Source organism: Lonchura striata, chromosome 1 (genome assembly GCF_046129695.1).
Source record: "Lonchura striata isolate bLonStr1 chromosome 1, bLonStr1.mat, whole genome shotgun sequence".
NCBI lineage: Eukaryota > Metazoa > Chordata > Aves > Passeriformes > Estrildidae > Lonchura > Lonchura striata.
This window is the reverse complement of record NC_134603.1, coordinates 91302818-91327460: the sequence shown is the minus strand read 5'-3', so window position 1 is coordinate 91327460 and position 24643 is coordinate 91302818. Positions and strand designations below refer to the sequence as shown.

General features: G+C 40.0%; 1 protein-coding gene across 17 annotated transcripts in view; it reads left to right on the top strand.

The window, feature by feature from the left end:
• Nucleotides 1–24643, top strand: part of HIVEP1 (HIVEP zinc finger 1) — a 137307-nt gene that overhangs the window by 43371 nt on the left and 69293 nt on the right. For 9 of the 17 annotated variants that reach the window (XM_077785810.1, XM_077785794.1, XM_077785791.1 and 6 more), the window contains one exon: nucleotides 1636–1725. The exons of 2 other annotated variants lie outside the window; for them this stretch is intronic. In XM_077785810.1, coding sequence (XP_077641936.1) covers nucleotides 1636–1725 — 90 coding nt within the window. Of the gene's footprint in view, nucleotides 1–986; nucleotides 1140–1163; nucleotides 1576–1635; nucleotides 1726–24643 lie in introns of those variants that run through there. 6 more of the 17 variants (XM_021536510.2, XM_021536508.3, XM_021536520.3 and 3 more) reach the window with 6 other exon arrangements.

Below are 24643 nucleotides of genomic sequence, written 5' to 3'. Positions count from 1 at the left end.
GACCTATGCATCTTCTCAAGTGTTAGATTACGGCTTTATTTACCTTATTCATAAATCCCAGCATCAGAGGCAAACTTTAATGTCTTGGCCAATATCTGGGTGTATAGATTTTTCCACCTCCGTTTGCCCTGCTTTCTGTGGCTCTCTTGCTGCAATCTGATCAGCCCAGGCTGACCTTCAGGGGTGCTCCACATGGTTGGGGAGCCTGCTGGCATGGCTCCGATTGCATGATCAAAGTCCGTACCTTGCCTTTCATCTGCCGGCTCTCTGCCCTTCCCAGGGTTATTAATTTGAAGAACTCAAAGGCGCAACCCTTTTCTGCTGCGCCTGTTCCTCGGGAAGTAGCAATGGGAATTGGTTGTCCAACGGCTTGGCTGTGGTCAGTTTTCCATGGTGGGAGATGTGACTGAAGCGGGTTAAATCTGTACCAGCTGGTTCTTGGTTGGCTGTCGGAAATGCAATGAAAAAAACTCCAAAAAACAGGAGAGGGGAAAAAATCCCCACACCAACCCTACAAAAAACATGGGGGGAGGGGAAAGAAAGAAAGAAAAAAGGGTGGGGGGGAGGAGACAAGAAGAAGAAAGAGGGGGAAACAAAATAAAGAAGGTGGAAAATCGGAAGAAAAAAGGGGGAAAGAAAAGAGTAAATAGAGGTGTAAAGGGATAAAAAAAGTAAATAAAAACGAGGAAACAAAATTAAAATGGGGGAAGTAAAAAATGGAAAAAAGAAAAGAGAAGAAAGGGCAAGAAGGGAAAAGAAGGAGAAAAGAGGAGAAAGAAAAAAAATATCACGGGGGAAAGGGAGAAAAAAGAAGAGAGAAAAAAGAAGAGAAAGAAAAAGGAGGAAAAAAGGGGGAAGAAGAAGAAGAAGGGAGGAACCCCCCAGCCGAGCCCGCCGCCCCAGCGCCCCCGGGCGCAGCCGCGGGGCCCGGCCGCGCGCGGGCCCGGCGCGCGCCGCTTGCGTCAGCGGCGGCCCCGGCGCCCTGCCGGCGGCGCCGTTGCCATGGCGAGGTAGCGGGGGAGGATTCCTGGATCCGTAAGCCGGCGGAGAGGGACAGATTACGTCTTAACCCGTCACTCCGCGGCGCCTAACGTGATGTGGCAGGGTCGCCCAGGTGTCCCGGGGGGGTGACCCGGCGGGTAGCTGCGGGCTGTTTTAAATAAAATAAAGCTGGGAGGGAGGGAGCGGGGGTGGCTCTCGGGGTAAGAGGATTAGATGCGTTCGCATGGGGGCCAGGATGAGAAAAATACTGCAAGGCTTGAGGGAGGTGGGTTTGAGGAATTGGCCTCGATGGAAACGGGAGGCATCCTTCCTTATGAACATTCCTAGTGCCTGCTGAGAACTGCCTGGCAGGTGCTGGAAGGGGGTTCTTTTAATCTTCATCTGCATATTTTATTATCACATTTAGTTGTCAGCGTTTTAATCATTAGATGTGCACATAAACACGCCCTGAGAATCTAAGCAGCGAGTCCAAGTACCAGCTCTATGCTGATACCGAGCCTAGGTCAAATAATTGACAGATGTCTTTTACGTGAATGGAAGGAATGACGGGAGAAGGCATCAGTGTCTGCCTGGGTAAGTTTCCTTTCCGTTATCTTTAATCATTATTAGTGTTTTACACTGTCTCTTCCTCAGTGTCAGAGTGGGAGCGATCGACTCTGATGGGGTCTTCTTGTGCATTTGATCTTCTCGCTACTCTTTGCCTGCTAGAATTCCTAGAAGCAGGTGAGGATTTATTGAACCCTTTTGCTGTGGTATCTTTTTTGTCGCTGCAAGGATGTCATTAGAGCAGGCAAAAACTTTATGCAGTGTTAGATCTTAAATATGGAAAAGATGATATCTGGTCTAGAATTGAGTATGGAAAATCCTGGTATCCAAATTTACTGTGTTGTAAACATGTTTCTTAAGAGAGCAGCCCCTACCTGTGTTAATAATATTATTCATTGCCAGAAAACAGATGTGTGTGGGGAAAAGGTCTTAACATTCTTAAACAGTTTTTCAGCAGTGGGGTAAGAAATGTAAGAGAGAATACTACTGGGAAATGAGCTTGCGTTACACCCACAGAGCATATATTGTACATTAGTTATAACCCTGTTGTTTTTGTTGCCTGCAATTAATTGAGTAATTTCTTCCATGACTGAAACTGCAGGTTAAGCATGTTTGCTTTGAAAGCCAGTCTTCTGAATTGAGACGGCTTTTGCACTTACCATATATTAACAAGCTCTCGCAAAGTACATTTTGTGCGCTGTGGTTCTGAATTCCTGAAAGGTGTCAGTGGGGGTTAATTCACTGTTACATAAACAGCCAATAACAGCTTCCGACTGTACTGGAATTGCTCTAAAATAGTTATTAGCTTCAAGGCCATTGTGGAGGAAAAGGCATTTCACTTTTGCTGATATTATTTCTATGAAAAAACAGAAATGGACTACGAGAACTCAGAACCATTGAAGTGAGGACACTGCTGTATAAATAGGCAAAACTGTAGTGTAGCTTTACCTCTGGGTTTTACAACTCTGACAAGGCCTTTACCTCCCAGTTATACTTGGAAACCAACAAAATCTCAACCAAACCAGTTTTCCAGAAGCTGAGCATTTATTGTATGAAGACATTTGAGTAGAGCATCATTGCTTTAGTTAGCGAAGCCTGGCTGCTGCCTGTGTGCACGCATGCTGATACTCTAAAAAAAGTAGAAGTCAGTGCTGGCCTCACAAAAAGCCAAATCTTAGAGCAGTACTGAACTGTGGGAGCACAGGGGCAGCACGGAGAGCCAGACGCTGGAGTTTATTGCAGCAGGGTTATGCAGCAGTTCAGATCACTCCAGGTGGAGCAGGAAGGAGCTGAGAATCAGTTTCTGAGCTCCCTGCCTGGGAAGCAGGGGTGCCTGGAGGGTGGAAGATAGGCCTGCGGCCATTTCTGGTGCCTTCTGGTTTTGAAACTTCCCATGGGGAATCTGCTAGATAATTTTGTTGCTGGAGTGCTTATTTAGCAAAGCAGGCCTGGTACCTGTTGAAGAATTGGCTGCAGAATTGGCTCTGTGCTCTCTGGGCATGAGCAGTTGTAGTTTGCTCAGAGAACTGGAAGTGTTTGGGTATGAGAACTTTGCAGGCATTTAGATATCTTCGGTTGCCCCCAAACTAGCTTACACCTTGACTTTTCAGGAGCTGGAAATACTGCTTCTGCTGCATTTTTAGAAGTAAAAGAGTACAGGAAGGGGTTTTATGCGCAGTTCAGCTGGTTTTTTGCACATGACTGTTCATGCTGACTGCTACTTTCCAATAGATAAAGTAACTGTATGTTTTGGTTGTTTCAGCTATAGGATTTGACTCCTGCTTATTTTAAATGCAGTATTGTTCTGTATCACCAGCAAGTTATTTATTTAGATGTCTGAGGGAAACACATGACTTGGCATTAGCCTTTCTTTTCCTCCCATCTCCCCTGACCCCAAAGTAGTTCAGCCTGAAACTTGGTAAGTTAATTGCGGTTACCTTGGCAAAATTATAAACAAATTAAGATGGATGAAACCTGGCCATAAAATTATTTCAGATAGGCTGGGAAAATGCAGCTGAGAGCATTAACTGCTGCCACTTTCACTGCTACCTTTGACAGTGTAGGGTTTCAGTAAGTAATTCCTCCTTGAAGAAAGGGAAATGTGCCATATCATCTGTTTCATTTCTGAAGCCTTTCTGAAATTCCCTGGATTTATGACTTGTGTTAATCAATATTGTGTAGGTAATTCTTTCAGATATTTTCACTTCTCTGATATGGAACTTGTCCATGTCTGTATTTTGGTATATGTATGCTTGTCACAGGGAATTAAATGTCTTTGCACTGTTTAAAAATGGCAGACCCTTACTACAGTCAATATAGTTTTAATGGAATTAATGACATTTTAACTTAAATAGATTTTTTGCTCATTTGTCTGTTATGGACCATATAACTTGATTACAACCCCCAGCAGTGCTGATGGCTCTGGAGATGAGAGATGATAGGACACAACACATGCTGGAGGATCAGGTATTAGTGTTGCTTCATCCAGTCCTGCGTATGTTGTGAAAAGACATTTAGGAGGTGCCTAGAGCTCAACCATGAAATTTATTTAGAGGGAGATTTCAGAAGAACACCAAGCATAAATCTTCCCATATTTGCAAGTTTTTTCGGGTTTTTTTATGATATTAAATCTGATGGTGCACGTTTTTGTAGTCTATTTTACCAAAAGTGATCCTGAACTTGTGCAAGTTGTCTTTCATCCAGGAGGTGGGTAGTACAGCAAGGCTGAGAAGCAGGGATATGGCTTTTGAATCATAATGAAGCTGGCTCAGCCAGAGGGGATGTGTCAGCTGGGAGGCAGAGCTGTCTTTAAAGAACCACATGGGTTTCTTTTGGTGTGGTCTAAGTGTCCATTTGAGACCCTCTGTAGGTTTTCCCCACTGTTTTGGTCTTTACTTGTTTGGGTTTTATGTATTATAAAGTATATGGTTGTAAATGACTTCATACTGAACACAATATTCATTCTGGTTGAACATTCATGCCTTATTATATGTCTTTATCATCATTGCAAGATAAATATCAGGGCTTTATGACTTAATAATAAGTTTTATCTTTAAAGATCATTTTCTAACAGATTGAAATGGGTTGTTACCTCACCTAGGAGTTATGAGCGGGATTGTCGGGAGCACCTGAGAGTTGAGTTAACTGAATGCTGTTTTAATTGGCAGGAGAATACCAGTTTCTATGGGAAAATGAATTAGTTAAAACCTGTCACAAAGGCCTTTCAAAAATTCTCAACTGTATTATGAAGATCGTTGATTTTGAAATTAATTACTACAAGTTGGTAGAAGAGGGTACTTTCTAAATACCCTGATTTTGCATTGTCTGTACAATAATGGGTTTATACTGTATTTAGGAGACACATACAAAACAGCTGTGTTTTTGCAAAAGGATTTTAGCAGTAGCTTTGAGTGGGCCTATTCTGAGACAATCAGACAAGGTTTGATTTTCAGAAACCCCCTGCTGAAAACCATGATGGTTTAAGAGAACTGTGGTTTGGCACTTTGATTCATTAGCTGTTTTGGAAGTCTCTGGTCTCACTAGTTAGTATTACCTGTCAGAATGTGCAAGGGCAGGAGGAGTTTTTAGCCACTCTTGGATGCAATAATAATACTTGGAACAAGTTGCCTGGAGAAGCTGTGAATACCCCATCTCTGGAAGTGTTCAAGGCCAGGTTGGATGAGTCTTTGAGCCGCTTGATCCAGTGGAAGGTGTCCCTGCCCATTGCAGGGGCATTGGAACTAGATGATCTTTAAGGTCCCTTCCAACCCAAAACATTCCATGATTCTATGAAATAGCAAAAAAAGTTGCCTTTAAATTTTTGTGTATCATTGGAAAGGGCAATGGTAAATGAGAAGATAGGCTCAGGAGGGCAGGAAAGTGGTTAACTCTGGAGTATCTCTGTATAAGTAATTGGCAATAAAGTATCTATATAACTCTGTAAGTCTTCATGTGTGCAGCCATTATGTTCCTTTCCAATAAATTCTTGGAGCATGGAAATCTTGTTTTATGGACTGGAACTATAAAGTACACAGGAAGGTTGTGTTGGACACTGGTACCAAACTCACATATTCCATGACAAGTTCCTAAACCCAGAGACCAGACTTGCCCTCACTAAGAAATTCCCTCACCTCTCCATCATCATTCCACACATTCTCTTCTGCCTTCCTATCACTGAGCTATGTGGTCAAAACCAAGAATCCCCTTCCCTTTCCCTCTTGCCTTAAAAGAGGGCATTTTGAGCTTCTGGTAAGTGACTTGCTGCCTGCTCTTTTTACTGCTCTGTGCCTGGACATTTTCCAAGGCAATCAGTCCTGACTTTCATCTACACCCCGGGGATTCCACAGGTGCGATGGAGAAGTGAACCTTTGTGTGAGATTTGGCTGGTTTGCAGTCTCTTGCCACAGGGGAATGGAAGTAATAACAAGGGAGTTCCCACAGATAGGTGGATGTTGTGAGGTTGTGCCAGGAAGTTTTGGTTTCCTAATAAAATTGAAAGACCAATTTCTGCTTCTCTTAAAATCCTTGGGAACTTTATAGTCAGCCTGAGCATTGTTTGAATTTTGGTGAAGAGTCAAATGCTCACCTGAGACTGGAGCATGGGCTTGGGGAAGGCATTTCAGCTTCATCTAATTCTAATTTATTCTGTGTGGGATATTCACCTGTGTGTGCCTGCATACTGCTGCAAGGTGAATGTATAGCAAAGAAAAAGCCATGCATTTTGACATCCATAAATGTTGTTTTACAATGGCTAGATGCTAGTGTAAAATGCAAAACATATCCCTATCGAAATTGCTTAAAACAGATGTATTTTCAGAAGGAGTCCCCTGAACAGTAGTAAATTTGTTCACAGATTGGAATAAGCAATAGATGTTAAATCCACTCCTAATAAGTGTGTGCCAAGCCATTCATTGTGGGTTTGTCAGATGACCTGCAGTGTAGATTTGTTCTGTACTCAAACATCTACAATTAAAGTTTATTGTAATTAGATTCTTAGGACATTGTTGACATTATTTTTAGAAGAGTGATTTTGTTTTCCTTTTTAACTTGTATTTAACGAGAGAAAACCAACGAAAACTAAAATGTTAGAAAACTCAAAACTTGTCATATTTCTATAGTTTTTCAGTTTTTCTGAAATTATATGCATTAAATGAGGGATTTATTGTTATAAATTTTACAGACTGTACTGAATTTGTAATTTTGAAGTCTGAATGACTTCTTGTTTAAATTATTAAAAGGCTTGAAAGAAAGCTTTGGACAAATGTTTCATGAGGTTTTTTTGTTGTGTTTTTTAAGGAAAGATGAAACTGTTAATTCCAGAAATAATTTTGTAGTGTAAAGGTTTCTGAAGCTCATCCTCTGCAGAAATACGTTAGAATTTGGTAGTGGGTTTTTTTTTGTCAGATTCCGTCTGGCAGCATCTTTCTGTGATCTCCATGGGAGCTTACAGGGAAAGATAGGTGTCAGCCACCATATATTATAGCCAAACAATGTGTCCTTTGGTAGTATTTGAACAGGAGAAATGGCCAGTACATCATTAAAGAAAATTGAATTTATTTCAAAATGCTGGAATATCTTAATAAGAGTCCAAATATTGACTCTGGATTTAGGAGTCCATGTGACTTGACATTGTGTTTCCTAGCCATGATGTTTCAATTTATTTTACTCAGATTTTATGAATATACATTACTTGTTTTGGGGATAAATGTGAGGATAATGTGCCATATAATGCATTTTAGTCTCCAGTTGACATTTATTGTCAACCTGTTTTTTTAAAACCTAGTTTTTATAGGGGGAATTTCAGATGAGAGTGTGTCGATTGATATGTTTGATCTGGTTCTTGTTATGCAGGATTTGCAGTATAATACTTAAAGCCCCTTTGATAATACAGCACAGAATTTCTAATTGGCCTGTACAAGGTATTCCCAAAATGTGTTTCTAGTGTGGTTTAGTGCAACCTTTAGGTTTTCTTTGGCATAATGCCTTGAGGAAACTTTACTATTGCATTGTTTGTTTTCAAATTTTACTTCTTAAATATTAATTAGATGTGATATAAAGCAAAAAAAAATTGTAAATTAACATGGAAAACTATCTCATATCTGAGCTAGAAATGCAATATTAGAAATAAAATTTTGGTTAGCTCTAAGTCTTGTTGATCAGTATGAGACAGAAGGTATCATTTCCTGCTGTGTATCTTCAGCAATCAGCAGTGAAACAGCAGACTGATTGGTTATTTACTTTTTATTTTCTTTCCCATAGATCTTATGTCAACAGCACTCAAGCGGAGTGTAGCATGGTTATTTTTACTGTGTCTTTATTGGTTGCATAGATTAAAACATGAGCAGTTTTATGGAGGTTGCCTTTTTGCATCCTGAGGACTTCATATTTGTCCTCGTCTCTATTAAAACATTTAATTTCTCTCAGACAGCTTAACCTTTTTCTTCTATTTCAGATAATGACAAGGACAAATATTTGTCAACATCCTTTCAACTTGATGCATTCACAGCTCCGTCAGTTTCTTTGGGGTCTGGAAAAATGTTTCTGACCCTTCCTGTAGCTGAGGTGGTGGCCAGATGTGGGAACTTCCACCTCTGCAGTAATTGTGGTGGTGAAGTGCAGCTGTCCTGGCATCACCACCAGCCCTGAGGGCCACTTGGGAAGCTTGCCTTACTGACACACTCTCCCAAAGCCCTGGGTTGCTGTAGGAGCATGGCAAAGAGCAGGCTGCAGGTTGGGTATGTTTCACATCTTCCTTTCTCCGAAGGTATTGTTCCAGACCTCTGAGCTGTCATCAGGTGCAACATAGCAACAAAGCGAGCAAATTCTACAGTACGTCCAAACCCAGTATAGTTGTGGAGTTCCACCATTTTGCTTTAGTTAAAATAGTCAAAAATAGTGTTTGGGGGGAAAGAATGTGCATCACATGAACAGACAGAATGACTTTGTCAGGATGTGCAGGGTCTTGAGCAGAGATGCAGGTTTTTGGGAATCTGCAATGCTTGTGAAATAGAAATAGAAACAGTATTTTTTAAGAGTATGGATAAGTTAAACTTCTTGAGAGAAAGGGACTAAGTATTTTTTTCCCTTTTAGATGTATTCAGCACACTGCTCAGGAAATACAGTCCTAATTGTGCATTAACAGACTTTGATATGAACACCCAGTGATTTCCCCATGTCTCCTTCAGACCTGTGTGATTAAAAACCTACGTGTGTGATTAAAATCTTACATCAGCATTGGAATAATTTGGATTCCTTCATGCTTTCAGCTATTCAGGTTGTCAGTAAAAACGGCCTATTTCTACCAACATGTGATCAGAGATTTCTGTCGCACTCTGCCTGGCACAGACCTAGTGATGATGGATGTGACTAGTACCTACACAGAATGTTCCTGCTGTGTCTTTTCCTGAATGTGTGCCCAAAGGGAAGCTTTCCATGGTTTTTGAATGGCCTTTAGCTAAAGACTTGTTCAGGAGGCAGAAGGTATTTTTAAGAAACTGTGGTAGGTACGAATCCTGGTAATAAGGCTCTTGTGGTCTATGCAGTACTGCTTGACAGATCTGTATTTGATTTCACTGATGGCCTTTCAAATGCAGAGTTAGGTTCTACATGCTATTGCAGCTGAAAAATTGCAGGTATCTCCCACAGAAGGCCCCATTGCCTTTTCCTGGGCAAATACTCCCATAAGTGTTCATATCCTGCTCTTTCTCTTTCAAAATGAGTTGAAGTGTTTAATTTTGGAAGAACATAGTCAAGTATTTTGTGCTGTGAGATGGCAGAAGGGGTGTCTGTTCCTGGTGGTGGGGCTTGCTGGCGTAGGTGTCTTCTGTGGCTTTGGAAGGAATGTTCAGCAGATACTTGATGACCTTCTGTAGGAGGAAGATAGGTGCACAGGTGAAAATGGAGGAGGTTCTTGTGAATGTCGAGGTCTCTTGCAAGTCTAGAGCTCAGCCTACGTTTCAGTACATAGGGAGAGAGTTGTGCTGCCAAGAAATTAATGTCTCTTTTACTGGAATAGTGAGGGTTTCAGTGCAGCACGTTCAGAGTACTTCTATGGTTTTGCTTACAGACCTAGGTTTGAAAAAACTAAAAATCTTCCAGCTGGAAAAGAACTGATATTTCTTTAACAAAAAAGGAAAAAAAAAAAAAAAAGCCTTAGAGTGCCTTGGGTGTGTTGGGTAATTGTGTACTCAAGAAATGAACTTGCATAAGTGAAGACACTCCTGTAACCCTCGCCTGCCAGGAAGGCAGGCACTGCAGAAAATCCACTCATCGCAGAGGAACCTCCAGTAGGTGCAAAAGGGGAGGAGAACCTTTGTTCTTTGTGCTGTATTTTTTCACAAAGAGAAGTTGTCTTTGGCATTCAGCTTGGCAGCAGAGGATTCCCGTTTTTTATCCTGTGGAGCTGCTTTTTCTTGTTGGTGTTGCAGGTAGGTTTCCTTTCCTTACGTGGAAGGGGAAAGGTGGGTATTTTCCAGAGTTCATCACAAGGCTTCATCCCTGCTGGTTGAAAGAGCCCAGCAAAGCACCTTCTGGAGGCAGGGTTTGAGTCAGAAGCAAAGTCCTGGGCAGCAGCTCTGGTGGATTCCATTCCAGCACTGTTTGATGAGAGAGGGGAAAGACAGGGGAGGATGTAGAGGCGTCATGCAGCAGGGCACAGGGTGCAGGATATCGGTCTGGGTTCCTAGTTCAGTAAGGAAGGGAAGGACTTAATGCAAAAGAATTAGTGATAGGACAAGGGTGAATTTATATTAGATATAAAGAAGAAATTCTTTACTGTGAGGGTGGTGAGACATTGAACAGATTACCCAGAGAGGTGTTGGGTGCACCATCTCTAGAAACAGTCAAGGTCAGGTTGGATGGGGCTCTGAGCAAGCTGATCTCCTTAAGGTGTTCATTGCAGGGGGTTGCATTAGATGATCTCTGAAGGTCCCTTCCAGCCCAAACTATTTTATGATTCTGGCACATGCTCAGTAAATATGGTCCTAATCCTTCACTAGCAGACTGTGATATGAACAGCAGTGATTTCCAGAGCTGCCTCTCATGCTTAACAGTGTACATTTAGGGGAGTTCTAGAACAAGGATGCTTTCTGGGCAAAACTAGGCTATACTGTATTTACCAAGTAAGCACATTTTCCATTAATGTAGTTTATAAAACATACAAACACACCTTAGTGTTTGCTTACATTGCTTACAGTGCAAATGTCAAATTTAAATTCATGTGAAACTTTCTTTTATATGTTTATTTCAAACATAATTTGATATTACTGTGGAAACATTTCAGGAGTTAAGTTTGAGATATGTGACAGAACAGCAAAGATATTTAATACTTAGCTTAATTTAGAAAAATGACCTTTTGGAGGAAAAAACTGCTTGTCAAAAATATACTGATGAATTAATTTCTTGTGATGCCAGTGTGATAGCTGACTTTTGAGAGCAACCTTAAAGATAATGAGTTTTATTTTTATCTTAGATCTGTCTGATTGTAGTGCCTCACAAATCAAGTCACTTTACTGACTTCTATGGCTATAAATACTTAGTAAAATTTGGAAGCAAAAAAGAACAACCAGGAAAAAAACCCCAAACAGAAACAAACAAAAAAAAATAAACAAAACTAATCCAAACAAAATTAAATCAGAACAATGGAAATCTAACTGACCAGTGTGGATGGATACTTAGGATTTTGAATGACATTGCAGTTGTAAGATCAGTATCCCCTTTCACCACCATGGCCTCTCCATTCCCCATCCATAAACCACCCTTGCAATACTATCTAGAAATACCAGCAATGTAATCAGTTTTTATATGTCCCTAATAGAAATATGGTAGCAATGCTGTCTTAGAAAATACTAACTTTGTTTCCAGAGACTGGAAACTTTGTTTCCAGAGACGTGTCAGTGGCTTTTATTTTGTAGAAATCTGCAAAGAATTTTAGTACTTCTTGTAGGTTTCTGACTGCTTAAATTGATTTATGTTTAGAACCTAATCTTGCTCACTTTGACAAAGCTGGCAGCTTCAGTGGGTTTATTTGTGCAGATAAAGTGAGAAAGATTCAGCTTTTGATATAAATACTTTAGCTTTCTGGTTTCTGAGAACTATTTACTTACAGTTAATTATGCATTCTTAAAAATGTGTACATTCATAGGCATATGTAGAGGGAGACATGGCAGCTTAGTTTGCAAAATATTGAGCTTCGTTTTGCCTATCAATGTTTTTAATTTTAGTCAGAGCAATCTCTAAAATGTTAAGACAGATCAAGACTTAGAAGTCATGTCATATATATTGCCACATGTAGCATTGTAAACTGTATAGCTATTACTGGAACATCAGTATGTTTCAAAACATTGTTTAAAACATTTTTGCTGGGTTGGTTCAAAGTGGTCCTTTGAGGTTCATTTGGGAAGGGACAGATGTCAAAACAGGAGCTTTGTTTTCTTGTGGGCCATGGGCAGCTGTCAGGTGGAGGGGAGAGTGAGGGAGATGACTCAGCATGGATGGGCCTGGGAATGGGTTTGTGAAAACTAAAATACTGCAAAACAAAACTTCCTTTCTGTGCTTGAATTATATTAACTGGGATGGTTTGAAATAAAATGGTGCCAACTTGAAACAGCTTACAAGTTTAAAAGTCTGTATTGTTTAAAAGGAATACTGAAGTGTCAGTGATCAGGTGTGCTTCTGACTCCAGCTGAAGTGTTTGTATCAGCAAACAAGAGAATGTGAATTCATCAGTCTACAAGTTTCCAGTTTGGGTGAGATGTAACCATGAAAATGCATGGTAAAAACCACATGGGTTTACTTTAATCATTAAATCTTAGCAGTATTTTAATTTTCTTGTGTAGAAATGTCACCTTAGTTATTTGGGTTGAGTATCAAGTTTGCTGAAAATACCTTTAGCTGCAAGCTGGTGTTGAAACTAGACACAATCCTCTTGCTGTTTGATCACTGTGGTTGTGATGGAGTTGGTGAGCAGCAGTCACTGTCATGTTTTGGTGGTTACACTGAGGTCACTCCCAGCTAGGCTTGGCTGAGCATTTTGCATATTTTGCAAGTATAATCCAGCTTTGCAGCAGCAAACTCACTGTAGTTCTGTGGTGATCTCCTTTTGGGGGGTAGTTTCTTAGAATAGCTTTAGTTATTGTTGGAGCAGTGGCAAGTTTAAAGGGTATTGCATGCATGTAATGGTATTTCATCTCAAGCAAAACAAAGGATATCAGTTTCAAAAGCAACCAGAATTGTTTTTAACTCTTTCCTCAGTTATTTAAAACAAATTCGGAGTGATTTATCAGGATCCTGTCTCAAAGTGACTCCTGTAAAGTGTTTCTGAGGGAGAATAACAAGGAGTTCAGTGGGCAATTTTGCAAGAACCAGCTGTGGACCATGGTATTTTGTTTTGTGGATTTTTTACTCTTTAGGCAGTGCAGTTAGTAGCTGGGTGGTGTTTGAAAGTCACATTTGAGCTTCGTTGAGAGTGTTATCTGTTTGCCCTTACCTAGGGTGTGTTCTTCATAGTAAAGAAAGTGCTGAGAATCCCCAGTACACAGTTTCAGTATTCCAGGACAAAAGCCCAGGAGCCCATATCTCATTGTGTTCAAAAGTGTTTCTGAAACAGAATTCATCAAAGAATTAATTTGCAGTGGGAAAGCTAAATCTCAAACACATATATTTTAAATATCTGCCTGAATGCAGAGGGGAAATGGGAGCTGAGATAAATTGATAGCATGAAATTTGTGAGAAGTTCAACTCCTAAGACCTACAGCTTGACAGAAGAAGTCAAATATTCCTATTTCTTATTTCAAATATTCCTCACCTCTCTGTAAATTAAACTGCTATAAAGTTTCAGATCTTTGCACTGGGAATCATCTACAGGCCTGTAAGTATTTGTTTTGCTCTGAACTTTTTTTTATTTCTGATATAGTTGTATTGTCTGTATTTTTCCAGAAGCAGCCTAATATTTTATCAGAAAAGACTGACCCTTCCTACAAAGAATTAAAAAAATAAACCAGCAAAGTGCCCAGGAATGAACTTTATGTGCTGTGTGGTTATTTTCAGTGAGTCATCAGGACCTGCAGGTCAATTCTTCAGAGCCACAGACCAAAAGGTCATAAATTGAATGTTATGAGTACTTTAAAAAGATACAGGGATTTGACCTATTTCTTTCTTTATGTATTTCAGTACTTTGATTGTGGCTTTTTATCTTAGCATTCTTGTTGTAACACAGCATTACAGGTACAAACACTTTCCCGTTGTCCAAAATTTAGGCTGCTAATGTGCTGGTTGGGTTGCATTCCTCCAGCTGTCCTGTAAGAAGGTGACTCGCAAGGTATGACAGCCTGTAGTTCAGCTGGGAATTAAGCCAGGAAATTAAGCTATTTGCATGCTCAGAACTATATCCTGGTAATAATTTTAAAACTCTGTCTAATTTTCCATATTTAAATACTAATTTTTCAAGGGGTATTTAATGAGTGCCACTGGATTTGTCCTTTCTTTTGTGTTAAATTTGGAGTGATAATTTCCAAATCTTCTGTTTACTGTAGCACATGAGGTAATGAAATTAGAGCCACCAAAATCTTGAAGATCATCTACTAGGAGTGTGAAAATTTTATCTAGTTGATAATTGGTAATGAAGGTTGGATTCTGTTACTGAATCCTGGCTTGAGGTTAATGAATAGTGGTTGAGTATTCAATTTGAATGAAGCATAATTTCTGGAAGTTCTTAAAAATAAAACTGTCTCAGTTTAACATAGTTGGAAATAATTACTAAAATGGTTAAATGAAAACTGAAGTATTTAAACACCTAAACCATAAACTTGATATTAATGGAAAGGGTATGGGGTGTGTTGTTGACTTTTGGATGTGGTTAGTTGATTTATTCTTTTATTTATTTTTCTGAAAGTATTCTGTGCTTAAAATTTATTCTACAGCATGAAACCATGACAATCTGTAAGAAATTAGTTAGTCTTGTCTCAGGATTAACCCAAGATTATTCAGTTGTATTTATTAATTGTAGCTACAGAAAATATGAAGCTGTACAGAAAGACTGCCCAAGATATGAAAGCATCAGGTCATCTGCTGTAAGAGTATTTATTTTAATTAAGTTTAGTCACTGATAAAGTATTGTCCAGTATTTTGTTAAAAAGGGAAATGGGAAATCATGTGTTTACTATTTTCCTACTTGCTGTGATTTCTCTGAAGTAGATTCCTCAAAATATGAACTGATCTATCATTTTATCAGGAAAAGGAAGCAAAAGAAGCAAATCATTTCAGTGTGTCATTTCTACAGTGTAGCCACTTCTTATATGCCTTGTATTGTACTTAATAATATTTTTCTTCTTTTTTTCCCCTGTGCTATCTTTTATTCTTCCTTTGTTTTCCTGTGTCCTTTCCTTCTCTCATCAGTTTCCACATGGAGCAAACTATGTCTATTGTTGAGAACTATAAAGAATGAGAGGAAAATGAGGTCTCCCTCAAGTCAGAGCCATCAGAAGCCTTTGACCTACTGTAGTTCACAGGGACAATAACAGATCTATGCATTTGGTAGATGCCCACAACTCACAGCCCTAAGTATCAGCACCAGGTGAATCTGGTGGCAGTAGGTGGGAAGAACTTGGTCTTGCTGGTGTGATTCTTGGCTGAAGAGGGGTTGGTGAGAGAGAAAACCTGAGAGAGACTGAGGAGCCCGGACCCCAGCCTTCCTCATGTTTCTGCTGTGCTAGAAAATCCAGTCATTCCAGCAGTTTTCTGTGATGAGCAAAGTGAATTTGGAGAAGATTATAAGTGGAGAAGAGTAAGTCTTAGGGAAGCAACATTTGTTCCTTGGCAGGCCATCACTATGATTTCTTAATTTGGTTGAAATGTTCAAGATGTAAGCTTTAGTGAGAAGTTGACCAAGCCTTTCCCTCAACACAGCTCCAGGTGCTCAGGCTCGGGAGGCTCAGTGGTTTACTAGTCACTGTGAACTTCCTCAGAAGAGAAATCAGAGAGCAAGAGAGGTCATCCAGTTGGCCTTGTTCTCTGTCCTCCTTCCCCTCCTTGTGCAAGTAAAGTATCCAATATTACTTTTCTTCCTATTAACCATGCACAATTTTTGTCTCAGTTCACCTTTTTTCTGCCAGGAAATGTGGAAACTTCAAGCAGGAATTTATTTTAGCTGAACTGTTGGGGGAAAAAAAAGAGAGAAATACTTTTATAAATAGGTACAACATTTAAAACTGAAATAAATAGATTAGAGTATATTTAGGGGAACGGAGGACATGCCATTTAAAATCTGAATAGTTCAGTAAATTTGGGACTGTTTCTTGAATCATTAATTTTAGTGCTACCAAGAAAATGTCTGAACAAACTTAATAAAAACAAAACCAAAAAGCAGTTTCAGGACATTTTACTGGGTTTTCGTTTCCATTGTTTTAGTCAAGTGTCTCATTCTGGTAATCTCTTCTCCTACCCACTAAATTTTCCAGAAGTCATTGTTCCAACAAAACAAAAAAAATCTTACTGTAAATTAGTTAATAAAGTTGCATGTAATTCTTTCTGCTCTGTTGTGGCATGGGGTCAATTAATGTAAAATCTTTATGTCAAAGGCCAAGAAATAATTTCTTTAAGGACTTGAAATCCTTGGATGTTCACTTTGGCACATGGTTGTTGAAGTAAGCTCTCTCCAGGTTGAATTGTTCACTTCCAAATGCAGAATCAGGCTGGTGTGTGCAGCAGCTTGCTGTGGCTTTCTCCCCCACGTTCCTCACCGCCCCCTCATCTTCAATCAGACAGCACAAAATTGAGTGTGAATTCTAAATAAAACAGAGAAAAAACACTTGGGTGATGTTCACATTGCAGAGTGCCATCATTTCGTAGGTGTTTAAGAAGTAGCTCATTAATTATCTTTCTGAGCTTGCAAGTACAGAAAGAAAATTTCACCACTGAGCCTAGCAAAAGAAGGGAAGAGGGCTGGGTTTTCGATTGGTGTAGATTTTACTTGTTGTGGGTTTTTTTAAATAATTCATAATAGCTTGCTGTTCCAAAGCAATAAGAACTGTACTTCTTGTGGGATGAGGTGAATGTGAATTGATCTATAAAATTTTTTCTTCATCTTTCAAAACACTTCATAGCATATCAATAATACACTTAACTATCTGCACTGCCATATTTGTTTCCTATTATTTATTTACCAAACAAAACCTTTTCAGCTACTTGTAATAACTATGGGTTTTTGTATAAAAGTCAATGAGATAAATTTGCAGTGTCGATATTCCAGGTTTTTTTTTTTTCAAGAGCTGATTTCTTATCCAAGGTTATCTTGGAGATAATCAAAAAAGGAATAACAGATACTTCAGCCTCCTTTCTTTTATGTCCTGGGAGAGAATGTATTATCTTTCTTGGAGGGGGAGAGAAACAGCATTTCAGGATTTTTTCTTCAGATTTGATTTTGATTGCCATCTTGGGCAAATATTTTAAAAACTCCCAGCCCTCCTTGAGGAGAGAGAAAGAAAAACAATTTTTGTTGTGACTCTGCTTTGGAGGATTGATTAAAGATTTCACTATTCTATTCCCTTTCTGTATAAATTCACTTGTCTCTGCTCCCTTTTAGTGGATTTGTATGATACGACTCTTGCAGTGGTCAGGGACAAGGGCACTGCTGTCCACATGGGTGGGCAGGGTGCCTGTGAGTGAGACCAGGAGCAGGGAGGCTGCAGCAGGGGTGGCCCTGGGGCCAGCTTCCCCTCTTGGCTCCCAGGGCCAGCTGGAGCAGGCATGGAGGAGGAGAGAGAGAGCTGGCTGTGCTGGAGACAGGTTTTAACAAGTACTTTGGGACCAGCACAATCCTGCTCCAAGCAGAAATCTTCCTGGAGAAGAGAAGCAGAGGGGAGCTTGAAAATGGCTCATGTGGTTTGTAGGGTAACCAGGTTGGTGCTTAAAGCCAAGCACAACCTCAGCAGGTTGGTGTGTGTTTGTGACCAGAAATTATCCCTTCATAATGATGTAAACTGTCCTTTCAGTACCAAACATTTCCCTGGCATGCCTGATTTCCTCACTGAAAGCCTGCTGGTTGGTCCCCTCCTTTCCCAAGTCATTCCTAGTGGTGTGTCTGGGAAAATTTGGATGATGTAGGGTAATCACCACACCTCTCTAACTTGCTCTTCTTAGGATCTGCCTAAACACGGGTAGGGCATGATCAGTTTCTGGAGAGATGCTTTATCCTCACTCCTGCCATCTTTGTCAGGAATAGCACATGTGTTCACTGGGATACTCTAGACCTAGTTTTTGACTCAGGTCTTGAAGGAGGATGGGAGCAGATAGAGGAAAAGGGTAAAACGAGTCACTGAAATGAGGTATTGGCTTAATATGTATCACCACCAATTTATAATTTGCCCAGAGGAAAGAACATGAACTCCCTAGGGCTATTTGGTTTGTAAGCCTCTTAAAGTGGCTAAGCCCCTGTTCGTGGCTGCAGCGCATTATTAACATGAAATATGTCGTATCTTTGTGCCTTTGCTGAAGTTTTGTTTCAGGTACACCTAGTTGTACATCAGCTTGTATTGACTATCTTTTCAAAGGTGTTTTTCATTTTATGAATCTGGTTTCTGATGTTGGTTTTTTACTTTAAAGCTGTAGCTAGGAATGTTTTATTTGGCATGTAAAATTCAGGGCAAAAATAGAAAATTACTATGGAAAAGTAAGCTTACGAAGTCTGTAGAGCAAGGTCTAGTATAGCAAGTGAATTGTGGATTTTCAGGTTTTTTGTTTTCTAGCACTAAGACTCACTGATGCTGTTATGACGGTTCATATGTTAGACTGACATTAAGACTTATTAAGTTATTGGAAAAACAAGTAAGCAAAAAATGAGATACCTTAGTCAAGTTAATGAAAAACTTTGATTTTGTGCTTAATGTTTAGTTATGCTAAAAGAGTGATTTTGTATTTGAAGGTGTGACTTTGCAGCCCAGCTGGAAGGGGGTTTACCGAATAGCATAAAAAGGCAGCTGCTCTGCAGTGTGGAAAAGCCCCAAGCTGTTTGTCAGAGTTGGTCCAGTTGCTGAGGTATTACATGAAGATGCTCCAGCACAGGCAGGAGCTGGTGAGGAAGGAGTGGCTGGAGGTGGTGACCCAGAGGCGCTTTGTACTTTGGGCTGTATATGGTGTACGAATGACAGTGTTTGGGCAGGCTGGATTTTAAAGACAGGTTGGAAATAAGGGCAAGGTTTTAAAGAAGGCACAGTATCAAGTGAACACCCCCAGTATAGCCCAGCAGAAAATCCCTTGTGTGTAAATTTACTGAGAAGCTGATATTTACACATTTTGCAGTCAATACCTGCTCCTTAGCAGACAAACATCGCCTGCTGTTTTACAGTTAATAGAAATGTGCTACTGTCAATTCCCATTCCCTTAAGTGATCCGGGAAAAGAACAGGAAGTGACAATGTTGCTGATTTGATGGAAGTTATCAAGGGAGATGAAGATGCAAATGAAATTGCAAAGGTTTTCAAAATGACTTTAGGTTGCTGTGCAACCAAATTGCAAAAATGACGAATGAAATTCAGTGCAGATAAATGTGATGTCCATCAGAAAAATATTTAAACTTTTCATTTAAATTGAGTTGCTTGTTAACACTTGGGCATGAGATCTGGGGGTCATGTATTTGTGTGGCAAAGTCACATATACTTGCTAGCTGTCAAAAAGCAAATAAAGCATTAGGAATATTTATGGCAGTAGTACAGAAAAACATATCTGTCATGGTGCGCCTTCATTTCTAAGAGTGGGATTGATTCTGATGTCTTCCTTCTGATTGTCTTTCCCTTCTTCACTTCTACCTCCAAAAAGGATAAAATAGCAGCACAAAAGCTGCCAGAGGTCGTAAGTCTGTTGAACAGTTTTTGTGCAAGGAATGACTTAAGTAGTGGGGGCTATTTGAAGTTTGAAGAAAGATGTGAAAAGCAGTATGAAAAGCTCCCATATATTCAAATGATACTTGGAGAAACTAATGTAGGAATAATCTGTGGGACCCAAGAAGTTTAAGAACAGCTCCTGGAGCTCACTTCAGAGCTGCCTGTTTTCAGAATCTGCAACTTAGTCCTCTGCTTTTCCCTCAATTTCTGCTGTCAGCTGCCATTGGAGGCAACATGTTGGACTGGACTTCTGGATTCTCTTGTGGGCTTTCAATTTCTTTTGGTTGTTAGTCATCAAAAACTTCCTTTTTCCTTAGCCAGCAGTACTATTTATTGTCCTTCTTAATATCAGGTATTTATAAGAACTTCAGTATCCAAAGTCCTACTAAAGATCTCATATTTTAAACCATTTCTATAGATACTTTAGAATCTCAGTAAAGAGATAGTTTTTAAGGGTATATGCTAATCTTAAGAAAAATAATCTCTGCATCAACAGGGTTGTTGGTGCTGTAGGTTCCTTGTGCTGAATGCATCTACTTACCTGATGTCTGCCTTGTAAACTCGATAGTGTTTGAGGAAGTTCAGAAATAGAAGAAGAAATTACAGGGAAGTTTGACCCCTCAGAGAACTTGCAGAAAGCCTCTACACTGTTGTCTCAGGTGATGAAACAACAACTCTTAGTGTTGTTCTTCCTGTTGAACCAGTTTTGTGCCTTTTTGTGTTGGGCAAGCCCTCCCTCACCAGCCATGCAACTGAGAAAAAGTGCTTTCAGAGTACCAGAAAGATGCATGGAAACGTTTTCCCCTGTTTGGCTGGGGAGTGGCTGGCTCCACTGTTTGTTGCTTTGGTTAAAGATAAGTATTTGAGAAAATACATAATTCAACAAAATCTTTTGGGTTGCACATATTATTATTTTGATATGTTTCCAGTGAGTAGAAAAGCTGTCAGTTTGGTTTGTTGCTTTTTTTTAATGGTTTCAGTTATTTCAATGGCGTTTATTTAATTTCTGTGTCAGACTTAAAAATAAATAAATAAATAAATAAATATATAATTGAAAACCACACCTTTTTCCGATTTGGGGACAACAGATCATAGGCCAGTAAACCTGCCAAGGGAAGGAGCCTGTCTCAGTGCAGAAGGTATGATGGTGCTCCTGGCTGCAACTTGGAGAAGGTGGTGAACTAGAGCAACTCATGGCTTTAATTTTTTAACTTCTAACACTGATATTGGGTTAGGTATAGAAAAAACACCCAGAAAGCCAAAACTCAGCCTCGGAACAATGAATACCCTAGAGGCTGTTAAGTAATTACTATGCAGATTTTAGTGATAATAATCACCCTGTCCTAGGTAGGCAGCTGAAATTTGGCAGTGGGATAGAACAATGCCGTAGGATCAGCATAGCGATAGGGTAATTATTGTGCTAGATGGCTAATTAGGAGCTATGCAAATGGAATGCAATCAGTACTTGTGTTTGTTATTCGGTACTGGAGGGAGACAAAGTGTAAAGGAATTATCTCTGGCTACTCAGCTGGGTGCTCTCAGAAACAAACACAGGATGCAGGATCACCTGGCCTTGTGGGGCAGGTGGAGAAGGAATTAGCCCTGGCAAGTGCCACCCTTGTGTGTTGGCTTAGGCTGGCTGAGAAGGTGCCAGGCAGGAGGTATTTCTGAAGATACTTCACCTACACTTCTGAAATTTTATGCTTGGCAGCTACTCTGCCTCTCCCCACAGGTGCCTTGCTGTTTGCTATATCCTTCTGTAAGGTGACAGTCATCCAGAAATTCTCTTTCTCCCCACCCGCTCCTGTGCTCAGTTTTTAAAGTTTAGAAGCATCATAATAAAAACTCAAAACATGGAAACAAACAAACACATACAAGATTGAAAGCTCCCCAGTCACAAAAAAATGACACAGGGACAGAGTTTGGTAAAGTGCTTATGTAATTTATGTACATACACCTTGCCAACGTCATCAGGAGCCCTTAACGTATTTGAGTAATATATGTGATGGCAAGAATAAAGCCATTATATATTTAATTTATATACAGCCTTTGCATTGACTGTTTTATTGTATATACAGTACAGCAGATCATTGCTGATAAAAATTTAAACTGGAGATTATAGATTGTATTTTCAAATATGCAAGACAGTTTTTTTCTTAAAATGAAGCATAATAAAAGGAGGATTTTCATTTTCTGTTTTCAGCAGGGTTATATAAAGTATCTGTCATGAATTCTTCATTTTTAAATGCAAATAATTACATATGGCAGGGAGTATGATAAGCATTCAAAGTTGACATTAAAATGAAAATGCATCAAATTTTTCTGAAAAACCGATCAAACAGATCATTAGTCAAGGTTTTAATGACTAGTGGAACATTTTAAATTGTTTAAAATATCATTTTAGATATTTTAAAAAGTAATTTAAAGCTCTTAATAAGACGACTGCTGCTGCATCACCCTACTAGTTGTTAAGAGTTTTGAATTTACATTGTTTTTAAGAGATCTTTTTTACTCCTGTGCAGTCTTCAGACCCTGTAATACTGGGCAAACTTCAGATTTAATCTGTTTTACCTTGCATTTTTGGTAGGCTGGGGACATCCGTGCTATCAGTTATCAGGTTCAGCATTTGGCAACTCGCTAAGCCGTGGTGCTGTGATTCTATAAGCCCTAACTGGGAAGGAGAAACCACGAAACAAGCCATATGCCAAAAAGTGTCAAGTTCCCACAGTATGAAATTATAAAGATGAAAAGACTGTCTTTTCTCATCTGATCTCTTCCTTTTAATCTTGAGTGTTCTTCATTAAACTGGAAAAAGGAAGTGTATGGGGACAGAAGAGTGGTTTCTAATTAAAAGTAGATTTAAATCTGAGTGAGAAGAGTGCCTCATCCAGTGGATTTCATGAAATGCCTTCTCGTTGCTGTCTGCCAGCTTTGAAGGTGTTTGCTTTGTGGCAGGAGGGCAGTGGTGGAAACATGGGGCCATCAAAGGCATCCTCAGCTGCCTGTGTCTGCCAGCCCTTGCACCCTAGGTGCAGGTTCCCCTCCTTCAGCACTGAGGGACAGTGTTTCCATGCCCGGGGGGCAGTCAGGACCCCGGCTTGGCTGGTTTGGTTTCAGGTTTGTAGGCTCTCCTGCGGTGTGGGGATGTGCAGGGGCCTGCCGAACCTCCACGCTCCCCAAGAGTCAGCATCCCACCGCCTGCACCACCTCCCGATTAACCTGGGCTCCTTGTACAGACAAGACTCTGCGGTTTTGGGTTAGGGTTTTTTTTGTTTTTATTTTTCCTTAATGAGCTGGTTAAAGGAAGTCTTGCGATTCACCTCAGTTAACCAAAACACATTAGGACTACGGCGTTCTTGTTTTAGCAGGTTGTAAAGAGCCTTTCCTCCTCCTAGCAAAAGGGAAAGACAAGCATCACAGCCCCCTTGCAGTGGAGCGTGGGCGCTTCTGCATGCTCCCCAGTCCCAGGTGGGTACCCACAGCTGCAGGCAGGGTGCCTTGGGATTAAACACTGCCTCCTGTGCCATGAGAACCTGCCATCTGGGAAATGCTCCAAGCTTGCATCATCTTTGCGGTGTTCGTTGTTCGTTGGCTTCATGTGGCTGCCCTTCCTGCCCTACCTGCACTGCATGGGCACTGCTGCTTCAAGCATTGGTCTTCCCTCTGGGGGAGGTGTGAAATGGCTCAGATGAGATGTGGGGCAGGGCTCAGGTCCTCTGTGTCAAATCTGAGCCCTGGAGATGTTCAACGCCAGGCTGGCTGGGCTTTTGAGTGTTTTAGTGGAAAGTGTCTTTGCCGGTGGCTGGGGGTCTGGATTAAATGATCTCTAAGGGCTCTTTTCAACCCAAACTATTCTATGATTCATAAGATGTGCCATTCTGCACCTGTCTCCTGCTCAGGGTATTTTTTAATTTGTTAGTTTAATTTATTTAATGATGCTTTCAGGCACACTTCTCATCCAATGAAATGTGAAGCACTTTGTTACTTGCACATGAGCCTGGTAGGTTTCGATAGTCTGAAGACAGAGATTTTCATGCAGGGACTCAACCTCTTTTCACTTGCTCTCTGAATTTAAGTAGTGGATGCAAAATGGAGTATTTGTTACTTTCATCAGTGTTGTTCTTAAGCTGTGCACACCTCTCTCCCCCTCAAATAAAATCCCATTGACAATTGTTTTCAGTAATGCTTCTCAGTGCATAAAGACTGATTGCATTAATGTACTTCAGCTGAAGAATATTTTGTCACTTTGATTTTCTTTTCTGCCCCTGGTCTAGATGATCAATGCAAGAAAAAATAATTGAATTTTCTTTGTGTCCATCTTAAAACCAAAGCAAAGTGATTTTCTAAATTACTTTTCAAATGTCTTCTGATGCAGCAAGGTAAGAGAGAGTGTGATTTATGAGAAAGCAAGAAGAGAATCTGCTGCCATCTGAAGCTGTTTTGCAGGAGGTATTTTTAGGATGACTCAGGCCTAAGGCCTGAGAATTGTTCTTGTCTTTAACTGAAGGGAAAAAATATGCTGATATTTTCCTTCCAGTTGTTTTGCTTAAATATTTGAAGATATAACTCTAGCCTTTTAGGCAAGATATAATGCTTGTATTTTTAAAAGTTTTGATGTCATAGCCTGTTCTCAACATCCAAAATGGTCTAAATCTGATAATTTTCCAATTACTTGTAAACAGAATATTTGTGATTAAAAACCCAAATGCAACAAAACACTTACTGTTTCAGGGCAGCAGTTGTACATCTTAAATAAGAAGCCAAAAAATTATCCTATTTACAGTGATACAGACACACATAAATCTGTGCAATGAAAAATCCTCCTGTTTGGATGCTTTGCTAAAGCTTAATGAATTTATACCAACCACTCCCTTGTAAGCTTTCCTGGAGGCTTAAAAGTAGGTCTTCCTCTATGGGGCGGGTGACTTGTTCAACAGGACAAAGTCATCTCATTAGGCTGCTCTGGGGACACTTGCGAGCAAAAAGAAAAAAAAAAACAGAAACAGAGAGGTGAAAAAAACAAAACCTGCAAACACCCTACTAGAAAATACATTGTGCTCCAGCTTAAATTGCTGTTGTAAGTTACTGGTTTTATACTTTGCCAACCTTATGCTTTTCAGTATTTCTGCTTTTGCTGCTGAAATTAGTAAGCCTTTATTTTCCTTAACTGACCCTCTAAGTAAGGCCTTTAAAATCTCTCTGAAAATTTGTAATGCATATCTG